The 19,315-nt window shown below is 43.0% G+C and overlaps 1 protein-coding gene across 3 annotated transcripts in view; it reads left to right on the top strand.

Moving 5' to 3' along the window:
- The window catches only part of hdac4 (histone deacetylase 4), a 128,500-nt gene that overhangs the window by 71,516 nt on the left and 37,669 nt on the right, over window positions 1-19,315 (top strand). For all 3 annotated transcript variants that reach the window (XM_083997251.1, XM_083997252.1, XM_083997253.1), the window contains 10 exons: window positions 2,687-2,902; window positions 2,989-3,134; window positions 3,865-4,015; window positions 7,076-7,196; window positions 8,600-8,718; window positions 15,066-15,194; window positions 15,408-15,514; window positions 16,247-16,360; window positions 16,668-16,875; window positions 17,550-17,767. In XM_083997251.1, the coding sequence (XP_083853377.1) occupies window positions 2,687-2,902; window positions 2,989-3,134; window positions 3,865-4,015; window positions 7,076-7,196; window positions 8,600-8,718; window positions 15,066-15,194; window positions 15,408-15,514; window positions 16,247-16,360; window positions 16,668-16,875; window positions 17,550-17,767 (1,529 nt within the window). The remainder of the gene's footprint in view (window positions 1-2,686; window positions 2,903-2,988; window positions 3,135-3,864; window positions 4,016-7,075; window positions 7,197-8,599; window positions 8,719-15,065; window positions 15,195-15,407; window positions 15,515-16,246; window positions 16,361-16,667; window positions 16,876-17,549; window positions 17,768-19,315) is intronic.

The raw sequence follows: 19,315 nt of genomic DNA, 5'->3' as shown, positions 1-19,315 counted from the left end.
TCGAGACGTAAAAGCACAAATCAAGAATTTATGAACTCGTGTAAAGATGAGGGTTTACCTGAGGCTTCTCGAACAGGGTTTATGTTTTTATTGAAAAAAATCAATATGTGCAGCTCCTCCAGCAGCACACTGTCTCAAGATACTCAGGGAAATGTAGCCTTCAAGTAGTTTAAATAATAAATAAAGTTAGCGTGTTGACAGTGTTTGATCCCAGCACGCAAAATTCTAGTTACATGTCAGAGCTTTAAATCTGGCAAATATTTAATTTGCTTTTTTTTCTTCTTCTTCACTTCTTTCTCTCGTGTTGTGTTGTGGGGTTGTACTACTGTTTGTGTGTAAGCTGCTGTGTTGTTTACTTGTTTTGGAAAAAATAATCTGATTGCACTAATACCCTAGTTTTTGCATGTCAACCCATGCTGATGCAGGGATATTAGTACTTTTCCTGTGTTTGCTTGCTCTTGTGCATATCTGCGTATCAGCAGCGCTGCAGGCCCGCACTATACTCTGCTAGATTTATTCAGATGTATGTTGGAGATTAGGGAACGTAACACAAATGGCCGTTGATATTTTCTGGTTCATGCTCTGAATCACATTTGAAACTGTTGATGGGGGAAAAAAACCTCATAAATCTATATTGGTGTTCTGTTCCATTCACCTTTCGTGTAAATTAAATGGTTGTCTTTGTAGCTTTCTTTGTTTTTGATCAGTTTGTTGATTAAAAACATTGACATTAGAACAGTAACAATTACTCGTATTGATTAATTTTCAATAATAATTATTAGATACCTACTAACAATCAAAATCAATCAAATCAAAAATCAAATGTTACCCAATTTTAGTGAGTAATTAGTTATGGAATGACAAATGTGAGGTAAACTTACTTAACCTAATTTATTTAAGTATTTCATAGATTTTTATTTAATTGGTGACTCTAAATTGCCCATAGGTGTGAATGAGAGCATGAATGGTTGTCTGTCTGTATGTTAGCCCTGTGATAGACTGGCGTCCTGTCCAGGGTGTACCCCGCCTCTCGCCCGAAGTCAGCTGAGATAGGCTCCACCTCACCCGTGACCCTAGTGCAGGATAAGCGGTATAGAAAATGAAATGAATGAATATTTAAGCTACTCCATACTCAAATGGAATCAAATTTAGTGCTGTTTCTTACATTGACATGGCTGCTGAACTGAGCTTCAGTGTTTTCCCTTAGCCTGACATTTGTAGAACTCAAACCTGTGACCTTTATATTTCCAAACATCATGTTCAGCCCCATTGTCGTTGTCGACTACATCCTCTCAGTCGCACTGGGAATCCATCTACTTCAGACACAACCACACTTTCCTTTTTTGAAGACTCACACCACCACCACCACCACCACCACCACCACCACACGGTCGGTCCTCATTCCACTTACAGTAAGCAAAACCTAGTGTCACTGCTCACACACACACACACACACACACAGTACTGTAAGTCTGTATGTGCGTGTCAGCAAATCCCCGCTGCAAAACTCATGTTGCAGGAGGATTGTTTCTGCTCTCTGCTGCCGTGTTTCATCAGTCTACTGTACCTGCGTGCTTGTTGCGGTTTGTGTTTTGACTTTGTTTGTGTGCAGAAAAGTGTGTGAGCAGGGTTTTCTCTGTGAGAGTGATGTTTGTACAGATGTGTGTAAACACTCCATTATGGGAGCATCCTATACACTTTGCTCTAACCACAGCACAGGCCGTGTCTGGCTCTTAAAATCCCAGACACTTTTGATTTTGTGTTTCTGGTGTTGTTGTTAATCCTCTTATTCACTGCATACAGTACAACGATAAAACGGGCTGACGTCTTTAGTTTTCCAACATGTCGAGCAGCCACGGTCAGTGTGGAGTGAAGGCTGCAGCGTCCAGAACCACCAGGTTAAATAAAAGCTTCTCCCCAGAAGCTATCAGGCTATTGAACTCTCTGTTTTTTAACCTAACACTGATTGGGTTCACCAAATTTTCAACAGACACTTGCACTGTACTTTGCCTTTTACCTTATTGCTGCTAATATTTATTAGTATTATTTATTTTATTAGGGTTTATTATGATATAGTTATTATTATACTATTGCTTTTTTCACCACACAGGACCTGAGTAACAGGATTTGTTCCACCATGTACCATTGGACAGGGTGACAAATAAAGTATTTCAATCTTGAATCTTGTCCAGGCGGCTGGTGTAACAAATAATTATTCCTCAGTCTAAGTTGGATAAGAGACAGGATGAGGTGTTTTGACTGCTATTGTTAGTTGAAATGTATACATTAGATTATTTGAGAATAAAGTTACGTAATAAATTTTCCAGTTTTAAAAAACGTTTTTTTTTTTTTGTGTTGAGGCTCTGTACTGCAGTAAGGACTCCAATATATTTGAACTCAACAACCCTCAGAGACAACACTATAGTTGGGGTCAAACTCTTGATGGCACACAGATGTGCATAGTCCACATGAGGTGTATTCAAGGGAGCTTTCCTTTTTGTCTGTTTTCATTTTTCAAAGTGTGTGTGTATGAGGAAGGAGTGTGTATAACGTCTCATACTTACAGTTAAGAGAAAGTTTATAATTCTGCATTAAACTGTCTTCTTTGTATTTTTAGTGTAATTTGGAAGGTTGTTTGACCTTTCTAGAAAGTATGTTCTAAGCAAACCTCGTCTTTCTCTTTCAGTGGACGTGAGCACGGCAGCGCTGCCCACGCAGGTGCCCCCCACCGCCACTACCATCCTACCCATGGATCTGCGCGTAGTGGACCACCCCCACCCCCACCCCCACCACCACCACCACCAACAGCCTCCTTTTGGCCTGGTTCCCCAAAGCCACCCCATACAGCCCACCTCCACGGCCTGTCCCACGTCGACAGAGCAGGGCCGCGGGCCAGTCATTGGTGAGTCAGGATTAAAAACTTGTGGCGTGACTGTGTGCCCTCGCTTCATATACTTAGCTTGATAAACTCTCTGTAAACTCATATAGGCCACCAGGATCAGCAGCTGCAGCAGGAGCTGGTGGCTCTGAAACACAAGCAGCAACTTCAGAGACAGCTACTCATCGCCGAGTTCCAGAGGCAGCATGAGCAGCTGTCGCGACAACATGAAGCTCAGCTTCAGGATCATATCAAGGTGAACTATCCTCTCCTCTCCTCTCCTCTCCTCTCCTCTCCTCTCCTCTCCTCTCCTCTCCTCTCCTCTCCTCTCCTCTCCTCTCCTCTCCTCCTTTCTCCTCTCCTCTCCTCTCCTTTCTCCTCCTCTCCTCTCCTCTCCTCTCCTCTCCTCTCCTCTCCTTTCTCCTCTCCTCCTCTCCTCCTTTCTCCTCTCCTCTCTCTCCTTTCTCCTCCTCTCCTCTCCTCTCCTCTCCTCTCCTCTCCTCTCCTCTCCTCTCCTCTCCTCTCCTCTCCTTCTGAAGGACAGGAGGAAGCATGCATGTGTACACTTAAGTGAGCATGGTGCAGTAATTTGATCTGGTGGCAGTACTTTGCTGCTTAGTCATCTTCATGGCAAGACCATTGGCCCCAGTGCACCTTTGTGTGTGTGTGTGTATTTTGTATGTGACTCATTCTACTAAAAAGCCTCACTGGTCAGCCAACAGGGACAATCAGTCTGTGCTGAAAATAACTCAAATGTGTCTCTCACTGTCTGCCCAGACTCCAGGTTAGCATGCCTCTCATTATGGATTCAACCGTGGTGATGTCATACGTTTAGAAGAACTAACGTTCACATCAGTGTTTCTGTACAATAAGCCATACAGTAGCTGCACCTTGTTAGAACAAATATCTGCCCAGCTCTGATGTTTCTGACCTGTCCCATCTGCTGTGTCTTCTTGTTCTCATTCTTCCTTGTCTCCCTCCTCCAGCACCAACAGGAATTACTGGCACTTAAACACCAACAGGAACTGCTGGAGCATCATAGGAAGATCGAGCAGCAGCGTCAGGAGCAGCAGATGGAGAAGCAGCAGCGGGAACACAAACTCCATCAGCTCAAGAACAAGGAGAGGGGACAAGAGAGTAAGTAGCAACTGTTGGTGTGGAGCTAATGACCAACTCTTTTATCTGGTTGGGGCGTGTTGTGCACTTGTACAAACTGATCATGGCTGGCCATTTCTTTATAAATATGAATGGGACTTATCCTATGTATTCATGCACTATGCTTTGACTGTTTGAATATAAAATGTCTTTCTGTCATAGTTTTGTCCTGGCTCTGAGAACATGACAGGTAGGGGAGGCACACATTCATTTAACCAAAAAAAGAAAGAAAAGGAATTTAATAGATTATAGATAATAAAAGATAATGAAAATTTCCCCACATGGACCAAATGCCAGACTAACAAAAGAAATGCTAAACTAACCAGAGAGTAAATCAAAGATGTGATGCAAAGACGGAGAAACGAATGTTCGTGAAAGTTTTGAAGGGACTTTGTTTAAAGGGACTACGAGGAGTTTCAGAAAGCGAAGTGCTTTCACACTACATTTCCCATGAGCCTCCACGCGCACAATGAAATTCTTGGACCGGCGAAAAGACAGACAAAAGCGACAACATTTGCCAAGAATGTTTTCATTAATCCAGAATGAAAGTTGGAGGATCGAAGACGATCAGATACCGTCGTAGTTCCGACCATAAACGATGCCAACTAGCGATGCGGTGGCGTTGTTCCCATGACCCGCTGGGTAGCGTCTGGGAAATCGAAAGTACTGTAGGAAATGCTGGGTGAGTCGACCACTAAATAATAATATCAAAACAACTATAAAGACAAAATGATGTATTTATCGAAAATGGAGCCATTAACAAGTGTGGGTAACGTAGATTCATCCACATTAATATGAGACTCTTTTATAACCAAAAGCAAACTCATCGGGGTCTCTTTAAATCGTCACTGAAATGTAACAGGTACAAGGCCAAAAATGAGACCTGACCTGACCTTTGATCTTTGATATCTGTTCATTTGTAACTTGTTATTTATTAATCATTAATTATTATTAATCAATTGCTGGTCCTGTGGCATTCAAACTGTGAGATGCTAGAGATCGGTTGTGTGTCAGTGTGTTTGCATTCTCATGGGCCAGTAGCACGGTGAGCGAGCTCTAAACATAGCTCTCATGTTTGACCGAGCATAGATTCACCCTCCACCTCCTCAACGCTGCCAACATCTGTTGTAACTGCGCCGAAGCTCTGTGTCAGTTTATCACAGCAGGTGCAGGAGAGACTTGACCCTCACAGGGCCTCTGTCACAGCACCTGTCCTCACAGCACAGTCGGAGCAGTGAGAGCAGCACGGTCACCGCGGGGACTTTCAGAGAAAGACGGCCAAGACCAGACAGAGAGAGCGAGCTAGACGTTCAAGTGGCACAGCCTCCATCTTCATAAACTGCTCTTGTTTCCTCGTGCCATTCTGTCCAAGGAACAAAATGACAGCTATATCATCAGAGCAGGAAAATTCACTGTTCACTGACTTCATCCATTTACTGTATTTTAGTTTATATTTGATGGAGGAATTTATTTGGATATAGGTTTTATTATTACTACATGCCTTGTAAACCCCATAACTCAGAATTGCCTCAAGGGAATTTGTTCAGATCTATCCCAAGACTCAAGGAGGAAGTGATTCAAATTTGAAGTTAAAGGTAAAGGCCACATTTTTGGCATACAACCGCAAGGCAGTTCTGTTGCATCTATTATGATAATGTTATACAACTGCATATCTCAATGGCAGGAGGAGCTTGTGTGGCAGTTATTCCATCCGTGCCAAGTCAATTGCTTCTCTTGTTCCTGTAATTGTTGTAAACGACATAAATAAAAGGCAGCACGAGAGACTTGACTCACTACGTCGACAGACTCGACACAACACAAATAAACTCGCCTCACCTCACCTGGCCCTGCCTCGCTCAGTCGCACATGTCACTTAATGTTTTGCAGCACTTGAATTGCTGTCATCTCTCACACTGGCATGTGTACGGACACATTTGAATGAAACAGAAATATTATAAATGGCTTGATTTATATTTTGCTGCATACACCTGCATGCTTAGTATTCATACTTACAGTCTCATCAAAACAGATGGTGGTTTTTCTTTTATTATTGTTAGCACGGCTGTTAAATGGTCTCACGTGGGTGTTTTTGGACAGGCTGCGATGAGTAAAAATCTTTTTGAAAATAGTGGTCGATGCACATTTGGAGCCGTGATTTTTTTTTTTTTGCCAGTGAAAGTTCCTTTTCTCAGCCTTTCTACGCTGGACAGAGTGAGCCTACAGTTTGACGTCTGTGGAAAGAGCATTGGGTTGTAAACAGAGGAAGCTTTGTTAAGTGCTGCAGTAAATTGCATAGAAGGCAGTCTCATAAAAGCCAATTTGCTTCAGTGGCAAAGCGGACATATTGGGATGTCAGCACTTCCAGCTGCACCATGATTTAGAGATCATATATTAGCTGTTGTCGCTTTCACGTAGACTACTCCTTTTCTTCCCACTTTTACTCTCCGGCTTAACGTCACCTGTTATCACTCCCTCTGAGACATTCTTAGAAAAACACACCTCTGTTGATTTTCCTGTATTCTCAAAACACTTTTTTTTTTTTGCCCCCTCCCTTTATTGCTCTCCTCACTCTGTTCCTCATATTTTTTTTGTGGTTCTCTCGTTCCCTCTCACTCATCTCCCTCCCTGGACAATTTGTTCGAAGCTGTGAAATGAGGGTGGTAATTGAGGAGAGACCGAGAGCCGGGCGGAGCTCATGATGTGTGTCGAGACGAGTCACGCAGCACAGCCGCCGTCTCTGTGGAGAGATACAGTGAAACTCTGAAGACTGTGCACTCTGCATGTAGCTAGAAACCCATTATCTGTCAACACAGGGATCGATGTTGTTATAATCTCATCGCTGGTGTCACAGATTGAACATGAAGTACTGTACAGCAGAAGGCACTGAATCATAAACTTCTGAAATGCAGAAGCTATTTTTTGTGCTGGGCAACATGGCTTTTGTCTGTCTGTGTTTTTACACAGTTTGTGTGTATGATGAATATTGTAAAAATACAGTATTCTTACCTCGGGCCCATTGTTCTGTCCTCTGTCTCTGTTTAGGTGCAGTTGCCAGTACAGAGGTAAAGATGCGGCTTCAGGAGTTTGTCCTGAACAAGAAGAAAGCCCTGGCTCAGCGAAATCTAAACCACTGTCTGCCCAGCGACCCACGCTACTGGTATGGGTGAGTGTCCCAGCCGACCACCACAGAGCCACTTACAGCCCGGAGTCTAACTTGTTGAACACCGTTAAATAATTTACCGACTATAAACTCTGCATTCAAGGTTATGACGGTATGAAATTCCACTTCACCCACATTTCTAACTACGTGACATACACAAAGCAAGAACTGAGTTTTCCTGCATGTGCTCTACATGCACATAACTGTGTCTCCTTCATGCCAAGAATCATTGTCTAATTCATAAAATGTCCTTTTTCTATAGGAAGCCTTTTAAACTTGTTGTGAAGGTGCAGAATATATCCTGATTTACACTCCTCACACAGCTCAACACTAGATTCCTCACATGTAACTGTTTTAGAAAGCAAGTGAAGGGAAATACCACACCCTTATTTGTCATGCTGTTTGATCGTAGATTTTTGAAGGTTACTTTATTATTCTCCTTTTGTAAAAAAAAAAAAAAAAAGAGAGAGAAAGAAAGAAAAAATGTGAAGGATTAGAAATCGCTCAATACTGATGATTTACAGTATGAGTTGGTATTAGGGCTGCACAATAAAAAAATAAAGGTGATGATATGACTTTTGTTGGATGTTCCTTTGTGTTGAGAAACCAGATATAGTGACTGTCCATAGTGTGATTTTCATAAGGATTATTAGTGCAGACTTACTATAGCTGGTATGATTTTGATGGTTTTATGAGCCTATAATTGTTGCCTGTTCATATCATCACCATGTCTTTGGAAACATGGCGACCCATGTGCTGATTACGAGGCTCTGTTGTGTGTGTCTCCAACATCAGCGTGAGAGTCACCTCTCCGTTAAACTACAGAGAAGATGTTGAAAGAAAAAGCCTTTTTTTTTTGTTTTTTTTTCTGTCGGTGTTTGTTGTCTGTGATTGGCAGCCGGCTGTCTTTGAGGTGTGTTTGTGTTGTGTGTGCGTGTTTGAAGTGGGCAGAAAGAAAAGACAATTGCACCTCTCCTATGCTTTAAATATTTGAAGAGGCTTTAAGCATTTCTGCCAAGGCAGAAGCGCACACAACTTAAGGTGTGCGCCATCACTGAGGAAAAATGCTTTTCACTGTCATCACCATTTCAGTTTCCCAAGGCTCTAACCTGTTTGCTTTCCCCTCACTTCTTCTATACATGTATTCCTCCTTTTAGTCCTCTTATCCCGCATCTCTGTGCATTTAGCACTCACCTTTCAAACAGGAAACCAAACCTCTTTGCTGTCTTCAGGTGAAAAGGGGAAGATGCTCTCTACATTATTTGTCTCTTTTTTCCATCCACTCACATTGTTGTCCACACAGCTGTATTTATATGCACACATGGAGCCAGAGTTCACATGAGAGAATCATTTTGCACATTGTAGTTATAATATTTTAATGTTTTTCTTTTTATATTTCTTTGTAGAAAAACCCAGCACAGCTCTTTGGACCAGAGCTCTCCGCCTCAGACAGGGTTGTCGGCGTACAACCACCCAATGCTGGGCACATATGACTCAAAAGACGACTTCCCTCTCCGCAAAACAGGTACAGACCAGCACCAGCACTGAGGTTTTGGTACATCTGGATGTCCACATTCCATATACTTCTTACAGCCAACTCTCCATTACCTGTCCAGAAGGACACCCTAATCTCCCTTTTCTCTGCATAAGCAATTGAAATGGCTCATTGGGTATTAGAGTTAGGCAGATGAACCAGGAGCCAGCAGGGGAATAAAAGAGTCCCTAAAATATTCTTAAAAGTAGATACCAGAGGTTATTTAATGAAGTCTTTTGAATTTAATCGAAATGAGATGGAAGAACAGAGAAGGAAAGCACTTGAAAGTGGAGCAGCAGAAATCCTGAAACCAGTTGAAAATTGTTTTAAAGGGATAGTTCAACATTTTTGGCAAATTGGCCATTACCATAATCCCTATAGTTTCAGGAGTAGGTTTGCTACCTTTATTTGTCGGTGCAAGCTATTTTCAGAACGGCGGAGCAGAGCCATGAGCTGCTCAGAGCTACGCTACGGAGGCTAATGGGATTTCTTGGTTTCCCTCATCAAACTCATCAAATACACAATCCAACAACTCCAAAACGCTCTCGTGAAGTTGTGACCTGCACATTCACCACACTATGAGATAGTAATGGAAAGTTACGAGACAGAGTTGTTTTCAAGGCAAATGCAGAGAGACTGCTCGCCGAAAAACTGCCCCCGACGGGAACGCGCATCAGCGGTTTTGCATGAATTTACCTCGAAAACAACTCTGTCTCGTAACGTTCTGCTATGACTATAGGGATTATGGAAATGGGCCAATTTGCCAAAATGTTGAACTGTCCCTTTAAATCATCTTACAGTGATTTTTAGAATGACCCAGAGAGAGCGGACATCATGGAGCCTTCGGACAGACGTACTGTGTGTATACACATGGGATCTTTAAAGAAACCGTCATGTTTTAGACTCACTCACACTGATATTGACGGACACATTCAAGTCACACTCTTTCACAGAGGTTTGCCGGTCACACTGTTCAACAAAACAAGTCTGGGCCGCTCGGAGACGTGTCCCAGGAAACAAACCACAGTTCCTGCCTTTTGGATGCCTCGCACTGTTATTTCTCTGTCCTTCTGTCCATGTCAAATACGGCCAAGCTGTGATTATTCACTTAGCGTCAGCAGCTGCTTTGGCAGTATCACTGCCTGCTTTCACAGCTGGTGGCTAAACTCTGTGTACTCTGCACTCCTGCCCACCTGCTGTGAACTGGAGGCAGGAGAGATTTATCCTGGCACACAACCTCAGACCGCAAGTTTCAACTTTCAGGGACAACTCGGATATAATAAAGAGTTTCAGTTTGTCCAGTATTCACAACTCACAGGTTCACGGTTCAGACTGACGCGGGGCACGACAAGCCGTGTAGTGCACACACACTCACACATCACCATGGATATATAAAGAAAATGAGCGATTGAGATTCGTGTCAGTTGTGTGTAGAGGCAGAGAGGCAACAGTGACTGCACATGTGCACACATATGGCACGGCTGTTAAGGAGCTGTTGTGTCAATAGTGAGCAGATATAGATCAGATTAGACGGGCAGGAACAGAGATGGACTGTGTTAAAGAGGAAGTGAGTGACAGCGATCACCACAGTTGTGCGCCACTCTGACGAGCGGAATTGTCACACATGACGTTTTTGCCCGTGGTGAGCCGCGCTGCCAATGTATGCGAGTAAATTATAAACGTACGTAAAGAATTCTTCTTCTCTTTAGCCCGTCGAGGCGTACAGTAGATGACAACAGGGGCCCATTGTCCACGTCTGAGGGGCTTTGTGATTATGGCTGTTAGAACACAGAGGGCCACTTTGAATGCTGCGGCAGGAAGTCTGTCAGGCCTTCATGACAGATGCAGAGTTGTCATGATGACCCCTTTCTCCCTCTCTCATTCACACACACACACACACACACACACACACACACACACACACACACACACACACACACACACACACACACACACACACACACACACACACACACACACACACACACACACACACACACACACACACACACACACACTTCCACAATGTGTACCACAATGTGCTCAATATTTAGAGCATGCAAGATATCCACATTAAATGATGTTCTTTATTTAATCATCTATTACACACTTTGAGAGAGCAGAAAAGAATATTCAACTTTCAACTTTATTTGTCCCCAATGGGGCAATTCATCTACAGTGGGGAGCAGAAGACAACAAACAAACACAAAACACAGATGACAATAATGCAGATAAAAACACTGATGTAATAATGGACATAAACCGTCTCCTTGGAATTATAAGGTTCTATCTGCATTCTGACCAGATTTGAGATAAAGGCGTTTAGAACCTTATAAGACCAAGATAGAGTTTGAGTTTGTAGATACAACCTTTTTGCTTTCCCGATTAAATGACCAAAAATGCATAAAACTTGAAAAAATATCAGAAGTGGTATATGTGAATAACTCAATTTTGACAAAAATGTCAGATAGACCCTTATAATTCCACGGGGACGAAACATAGATGTTAACAGTCTAAAAAGCAATAAATAATTAGTAAAATTAACCACACTGTGCTATTGCTTGACCAAGATGGCTGAAGTGCTCTAGTTTAAATACAGAACCATGCAACATGATCATCACTTTGTAACCCACTGACCAAGATTAGTCCCATCTCCTCTGATGTCATTGGAGATGACTGGTCATCCTGACACTCAGCTCCTGCCTCCATATTTGAATCCCTGTTGGTTGTCGGAGTTGTTGTTGTTGGACTCATTCTGAATCAGGCTAAACTCATTGGTCTCAACGTGGTGTTTTATACGTTTAAACCTCAGGCTCCCATTGCGCTGCTTTTGATGTTGATGATAATGGAATTTAAAATGTCTTTGCCGGTTCACCCGTGGGCCGCTCCGTCGTGTTATAAATGGCAGCTAAATAGCTAAAATGTAAATAAGGGAATAAAAAAATCACCATCCGCTTTTCCACCCACCTCACCCGCTCACAACAGTCAGTAATGGTCGCCACTGATTTTAACAAGCTCGTGTCACCTCCGTGAAAAGGCCTCATTAGTAGTGACTGTCAGAGAGAAAATGTCAGCCTGCTTGTTGGTGTATTGTGCTCGTATCCACTTCATACGCACACAAGAGAGATAGTTAAATATTTTGATGTTATTTAAGTATTAAGTGTCTTTTGAAAACTGTAACTAAGAATTGACATCTTGCAACAACCTATCTATGCAATAATGGGATTATAATCAAATTTACTCTGGTTTATCAGCCTTCGTGTCTCTCAAAAATGCGTGAAAATGAAGCAAATATGTCTGTCTATGTGTTTACATCCTCCTAATCTATCTATCTAATGTATCAACCACATATGATGTTTCAGGGAAGCGCTGTCGATGAGTTTCAGAAAACTACTCTATTGATTTCTATAAATCTCTCTGCCTTCTCCTGGAAGAGCGGCACGGCTTCCCCGAGCATGATTATAGCAGCTTGGGACTCCCATTTGTCAAAACAGTTGAGTAACTGATCAATATGTTTTGTATGAGAGAACCAGTTTCCTCCTACACTCCCTATTGAAATACTAAGCACCACTTGTAGAGATGTTTAATCTGGTATTGATATGCCATCAGATGGACAGGCTTAAGGGTTTTGTAGTGTTTTAAAAGATACCAGGACACTGCATTGCCCATAATATATAGCATAGAAATTAAATACACATAAAAATATACTGTCTTGGAGTCAGGGCAGGTGCGTTGTATCACTTCCACTTAAAAGCCGGTTTGGCAGCTCATGGCTAATGTGGAAATGTCTTTTTGAATGTTACCTCTATAAGGTCAGGACTGCGCGCGGTGGCAGCCACAAGAATGCAGAAGAAGAAGAAATGCTCTTATGAGATGAGAGACTGTAAAGTTTTAATAAATGAGACAGTGGCAGGAAGTCAGAAAAAATGCTGATGTGCATCTGGGTCATCACCATCATGGAGAAGGACAGTGACTCAGGGACGAGGCGGCCGGCGGTTGCTCGCGTCGGAAGGGGAGAACAGACGAAAGAGAGAGGCTCAGCAATGAAGGAGAGAAGGGGCAGAGGAAGGAGGGAGAGGTGGGGTATTAGAGGGAAAGAGAGGAAAGTGGGGGGGGGGCGGATGGATGGAGGCGAAGGAGGGAGGGAGAGAGGGCTACAGTGAAATGCCAGCGTCAGCAGTAAAACCAGTCTGGGCCCTCTGCAGCGAGTGTGTTCGCACGTGTGCACACTGGTGTGCTTTTGCCCAGTCGGCATTAACACCCTTCAAAGTCACTGTGTCCTGAGGTGAACACCCCCACTGCGACCACACTCCTACTTCACCTTCCCTCTCTTTCTCCTTTACTTGTCCTCCTAACCTCCCTCTAACCTTCAATCTCTCCCTCTCTCCTGTCTGTCTCTCCCTCTCTCTCCATCCATTTCTTAATTGGATGCACAAACACAACCTTGCCTCCCCACCCCATCCTTTCCACTTCTTCTATGTGCCCTCTTTCCTGGCACCGGCAGTTTCTATCACTTTTCCGCCTACTGTTAGTAGTTCCTGACAGTGTGATAATGTCTCCTGTGATGCCGGGTTGATATTTAAAGGAGATAATGTAAGTGACATACTGTTGGTGTGATTTAGCACCAGCATGTCAAGACATACCCACATCCTATTCCGATGGTGGTGTTTAGAAATAGTTTACTCTTTCATAATGTACTGTACTTTATCTGGATGTCATCTGAAACAATAACAAAGATAGAAGAAGATTCCAGCCAAGCACTCAGCAGTGTGATGCATTTACACATCCCATCATTACAAAATTATGAGGTTTCATGATGGTCACTGCACATTCACATCTGAGCAGACTCACAGATAGCACAGCTAAGAACAGCTGCTTCTCCAGAGCAATTGTTGAAATGCAGGTTTTTATATCAAATTATGACTATTATGAAAATAACTGTGTTAATGTTAAAGTCTTAAATTACCACAAGTCTTGCATTAGTGAAAAACTTCAGTGTGAATGCGCTTTGCCTTTTCCTTTCATCGTCTTTTCTTCTCCTCCAGTTCAGCTAATGCACAGCATTTTATCCTGACCCAGCCCATCCCAATTAACAAAGACTTAGGAAGAGTGGCCTCCACTCAGAAGAAGCACTTTTTTAAATAATTGAGTTTAATATCTTCAGCAGCACAGTTCCCCATACAACTGAAAGTGCATTTTAAAAAAGTACTTAGACATTATAGATTCACTATAGGTCATCTCATCCCCACTGACCAGGAGGTATAGTGCCTGTACCTCTTTGAAGTACATTAAAACTTGGTAAAGCTTCATCTTACCTTGATTAGCATTCAAGGCTGCAGGAAGGACGAACGGGGGGTGGGAAGTTTGTAATGACCCCGATTAACAAAGAATACAGTACACAAAAGACACAGCAATCGAATCTCTGCTCGTTTTTCTGAGAAGCTTAGCGTGCTCTGTGTGATTCAAGGTCGTGGAACGAGCACAGGGTCAGCCGTTGGTCAGCTGTCCAGCTCTGGCTAATTGAACGGAAGGAAGCCAGTGGAAGAGGGAGTAGAATAAAACTGCCTGTGTTTGGTGTAGTCTGGCAGAGACACCAAGGCAATACTGGCCAGAAAAGGTCAGGCCACTCACCAGCACAGCTCCGTAGCAAATCCAGAATGGGAGCATCTGTTTCCAAGCAGAGCCCCCGAGAAATGTAGAATCAGACACACACACACAGACACACACACACATACCCATACGCTCACAAAAAACACATGAGGACACACTCTGGTGACTTTTTTTAATTGAAAGTGTCTGGAAACAAGCTGTGTTCATTAGCAAAGCATGGAGGCAGCATCATTAAGTGTGGGGTCAAGAAAGCTGCCAGTTGGCTGTTTGAGCCCTTGTTGCGGCGCTTCGCCTCCGTCACATGATGACGGCTAACGGCTAACCTCAGCTCCTGAATCTGTCGGCCAACACATACAGCGTGGCCTGTAGGGACGAGCTCATTAGCCCCGCTACAAGCCCATAAACATGCTCCCACTCTGGTGGCCCAGCAGTCATCCACAAAGTAGAGGGCCAGTTTAGAGGGAAGCTGTCATTTCCAACATATTTAGGGGTTGAAAATGACACTCGGGGTTTTAGCAGATTAATATTTTTAGAATCAGTGCATTTCCATTTCCAAATACTGCATTAGCTCACTGAGCTATCCGCTACTGCTAGACATTTTGCGATGTGGTTGGGACTAAAAACAAGAGACGGCATTGACAGTCTGTTTACTGAAGGTTTTATCTGACTCCAGACAGAAATGTCACGTTCTCTATCTCATCTTTTTTTCCCCCTGTGTTTCTCATCAGCCTCTGAGCCCAACCTGAAGGTTCGCTCCAGGCTAAAGCAGAAGGTGACTGAGCGCCGCAGCAGCCCTCTGCTCCGCAGGAAAGACGGTCCGATCACTACTGCCAAGAAGCGTTCCCTAGACGTGGCTGGTGAGTCGGTGGTTTCAGTTTGGTATTGAGATAAAGATGTGCAGAATTCAGTTTTAGTAGTATTTTGACAGACAAGTTGAAGATTTATATCCTCATATTTGAAACCCACAGTGTCTGGATTTTGCAAAACCAGATTTTTTTTCCTTACAGTGTTTAATATAAAAAGTAAATTATTAGTTATAAAACCTATTTCCTGTGTTGCATGTACTTCAGAGTCTGCATGCAACAGTGCACCAGGCTCAGGTCCCAGCTCCCCAAACAACAGCTCCAGTAACATCCCAAGTGAGAACGGGGTCACCATCTCCAGCAGCCCAGGAGAGGTAACCAACATTATATTACATGTGTGCACATGTGTGTCTATTGATCTTAATGTTGAGTGTGTGGGTTTGTTTTACTATAATGGTGGGGTTTGGAAACTGGAAACCCACTATACTTGTGGAGTTCAACAGGTTTGTGAGGACCCCATGAGTTTAAATGGCTAAATTGGCTAAAATTTGGTTTTGGGGTTAGGGCAGTGGTTCCCAACCTTTTTTTTTTGACTCGTGACCCCATTTTGACATCACAAATTTCTGGCGACCCCACGATCGCTGCTCTCAATCATGTGTCAGCTCAGATATTTTTATATGCTGCATTTTATTTGAACTCGATTTATATTTGAGAAAGTGAAAGTATAGAATACAGTTGTTTAAGATTGTGTGTGGTGTTTTTCATCATCATTTAAAAAAGAATAATAATTAGTTAAAAGAATATTTTTTATCAATTACTAGACATTTCAGGCGACCCCCATTTGAATTCCAGGCGACCCCATGTGGGGTCCCAACCCCAAGGTTGAATAACACTGGGTCAGGGTGTCAGTCGGGGGTTTGACGTTCAGTTGTGATGTGTAAGGTTTTGGGTAAAGGACTTAGATATTTGTTATCCCCGAAGGGTTCCCACGATTATAGTTAAACAAGGAAGTAACATTGTGTATGTAACAGTGTGTCTGCTTTGCATCTGAACTGTGTGAGTATTTACTGTGATGTGGTTGTGTGTGTGTGTGTGTGTGTGTCCAGGCCTCCCTGCTTCACAGACTGAGGGAAGGTTCAGTTAGCCAACTCTCTCTATACACCTCCCCTTCTCTACCCAACATCACCCTGGGACTGCCAGCCACAGGCCTCACTAACACTGTGAGTACACTCAGTACACAATATTATACAATCGTACAATAAACGACGAGTTTGCATAACATGCATGCTGTCTTTGTGGTTGTGTACATGAAGGGTGCAGATTACAAAACCAAGATCACCCAGCTGGATTTAGTCTGTTTGTAGATTTCTGTCTTTCAGGTGTTGCTCACTCCCTCTGGTTCTCTCTCTCTCTCTCTCTCTCTCTCTCTCTCTCTCTCTCTCTCTCTCTCTCTCTTCATCTCACTGCCCGTCTCTTTTCTTCTCCCTCTTTGTGTCTCCTGCTCTCTTCCTCTCTCCCTCTTTGTAGGTGGTATCAGGACACCAAGATGGTGAGAGTCATCTGCCTGCGTTACAGCAGGGCATTCCTCTGACCCCTCCTTTCCTGCCCACCGCCCACCTGCCCTCTTACTTGGCATCTTCAACGCTGGACAGGGAGGGGGCTGGGGGGGGCACAACTGGCCACAACCCCCTCCTCCAACACATGGTACTGCTGGAGCAGAGCCATAATCCAATGGGTCGGTGTTCTCCGCAACATTTATTTTCCTTCTCGGCAGTGTGGAGCTGGTGTCAGAACTAATGTCTCTGCAGATCCCTGAAGCAATTTCACACCATAATGATACTTTGCAGTACTTTCATGCTGTCAGTGTGACTGTGGGAACTGCACATTTCCTTAATTTGACTGTTGTAATACACACAGTAAAAAGTCTTGGTAGGATGACAGGATATAAGTAACAGTGTAATTTTGGATGATTGGCTCCTCTTTATTTGGGTGAAAAAGTGATAACATGTGTAAATATCATGAACAAGTAGATAAATGACCCTGCTCTTCAGTGTATTTTCATATGTGCCTTCCCTTGAAGGAAATGTAAAAAAAAAAAAAAAAAAAAAACTCATTTTATTCTTTTTTTTTCTTTCTTTTTTACAATCTATTAAGAAGAAAAACATCTCACTCCACAAACTCATTGTAGACATTTTTGAGAAGCTGAACACTTGATAAACACATACCCTGAGTCAACAGAGCATTATAATCATGTGGCACTGCACTTTTTTTTTTTTTTTTTTTACAAAAGCTATAATTAAGTGGGCAAAAAAATGTAATTATGGCTAATCTTGGGCAAAGCTGAAGAAATGAGACCATTTTTTATTGAAATAATAAAAAATTGTTTTAACCGCTCTGTGTTTACCACAGTTGGCCTGGGTGGTCTTCCATTACCATCATCTCCTGTCTCCAAGCTCGCACGGGGCCACCGTCCCCTGGGGAGAACCCAGTCGGCCCCTCTGCCTCAGCAGCAGTGTGGACAGGCCCAGGCCCTGCAGCAGCTGGTGGTCCAGCAGCAGCACCAGCAGTTTCTGGAGAAACACAAACAGCTGTTCCAGCAACAGCAGCAACAGCACATCATCAACAAGGTAATGTGTGTGTACTGTACTGTATGTACATGTATGCATGGATGTGTTGCTGCTGTTCATGCATGTTTGTGTGTAGAGCTGTGTTCAAATCTTTGCGGCAGTGCAGCCAGCTACAGTATGCAGGTACATGTGTGTCCGTGTGTGTGTAGCAGTAATTGTCCAAATACATGACACTGATGTGGTTAATGTCTGTGAATCCTGTCTTTGGTCCAAGAGGATGAATCAGCCTGCAATCAGCAAGTCTTCTAGCGAGGCTTTCTTGTCTCTGCTCACGTTTCCCTACTTCTCCCTGTCACCCTGGCAACTGTGCTTGAGAGGAAGCTGCCTCCATATATGGTCGCACAGGAAATGACCGACTGCATCATTGTAGGTGTATGTGTGTGTGTGTGTATGTGTGAAGGCGTGTGTGCGCACGCGCGTGCGTGCAGGCGTTCCTGTAGGATTAAGCTCCATTATGTGTGTGTTGTTTGGCTGTTGGTGACTCCCTCTGCTGCTGTGAGTCCAGCTAAGTAAGTAAAGCCCAGGTGTAAAACCTGGTTATTTTCATGTAACAGTAAGTTGTATTAATACTCCTTCACTAGGCAGGGTCAGTTTGGTTCAGCCCTTTATCTTTTTAGGACAAGTGTTAAATAATGACTGACTCATGTCGACCAGCAGTCACCAAGCCATTTCCAAGACAAAAACTAATGTGATTTTGTATTTACTCATATTTACATAAAAATGATCACTCTGAGAGAGTTAGGAGCTCATTCACATGACCTGCTGTGCAGTAACTTGAATGAGAGGTGTAGACAGGTGGAGGAACAACATCGGAGACTGTCCTCTGTGATGAATGGCTAGGGTTTGCCCAAAAAGTTGTTAGATTTGTTGCATTTTTTCTTCTTTTATACGAAAGACTTCAGAAAAGTCAACAAGTGAGACCCACAAGTGCACTGAGTTGTCAGCACTGCTCGTATGCACCAAATCAAATCTTTGAAAGAGCAACGACCCGATGATGCAACCACATCACTCAGCCACACAGCATCCAGCTGACCATACAACTTTATCATCCAGTCGGCAACATTCATGTGTAGAGAACTATGTGACACCCTGGTGCGGTCTAGCCAGAGACCGAGACCACATTTGAAACATTGTGATTATTTCAAAATCATCATATATTTTCTCAGGTTTTCTTATTCCAATTTAGCGCAAGTGCCTTAAATTTACTGTGGATGAGTGACACAGAGTTTCCATCCCTAATTCAGTGTGCAGGATCGTGTAACACTCACTTAAGATGTTGTCAACTACAACATTTAAAGTAAATTAGATATAATCAGATAATAGCAATCTACAAAAGCCAACGCAGCGATCACCAAGTGTGCAGTAATGGTTATTTCCTGCCTGCTGTCGAGTGTGACTGTATTTTTAAGTTGAATAAAAAAAAAAACCTTACATAATATGTCTGGGCTCAGAAAGTATGGAGGCCAACATCACATTGGGAAAAGATAAAATCAGAGGCAACATAGACAAAATACTTTTGGCCTTACAATTAATGCTTTAATATAACTC

This window comes from Trachurus trachurus, assembly GCF_905171665.1.
Source record: "Trachurus trachurus genome assembly, chromosome: 21".
Classification (NCBI taxonomy): Eukaryota; Metazoa; Chordata; class Actinopteri; order Carangiformes; family Carangidae; genus Trachurus; species Trachurus trachurus.
Note: the sequence above shows the minus strand (reverse complement) of the source record. Positions and strands in the feature narration are given on the sequence as shown.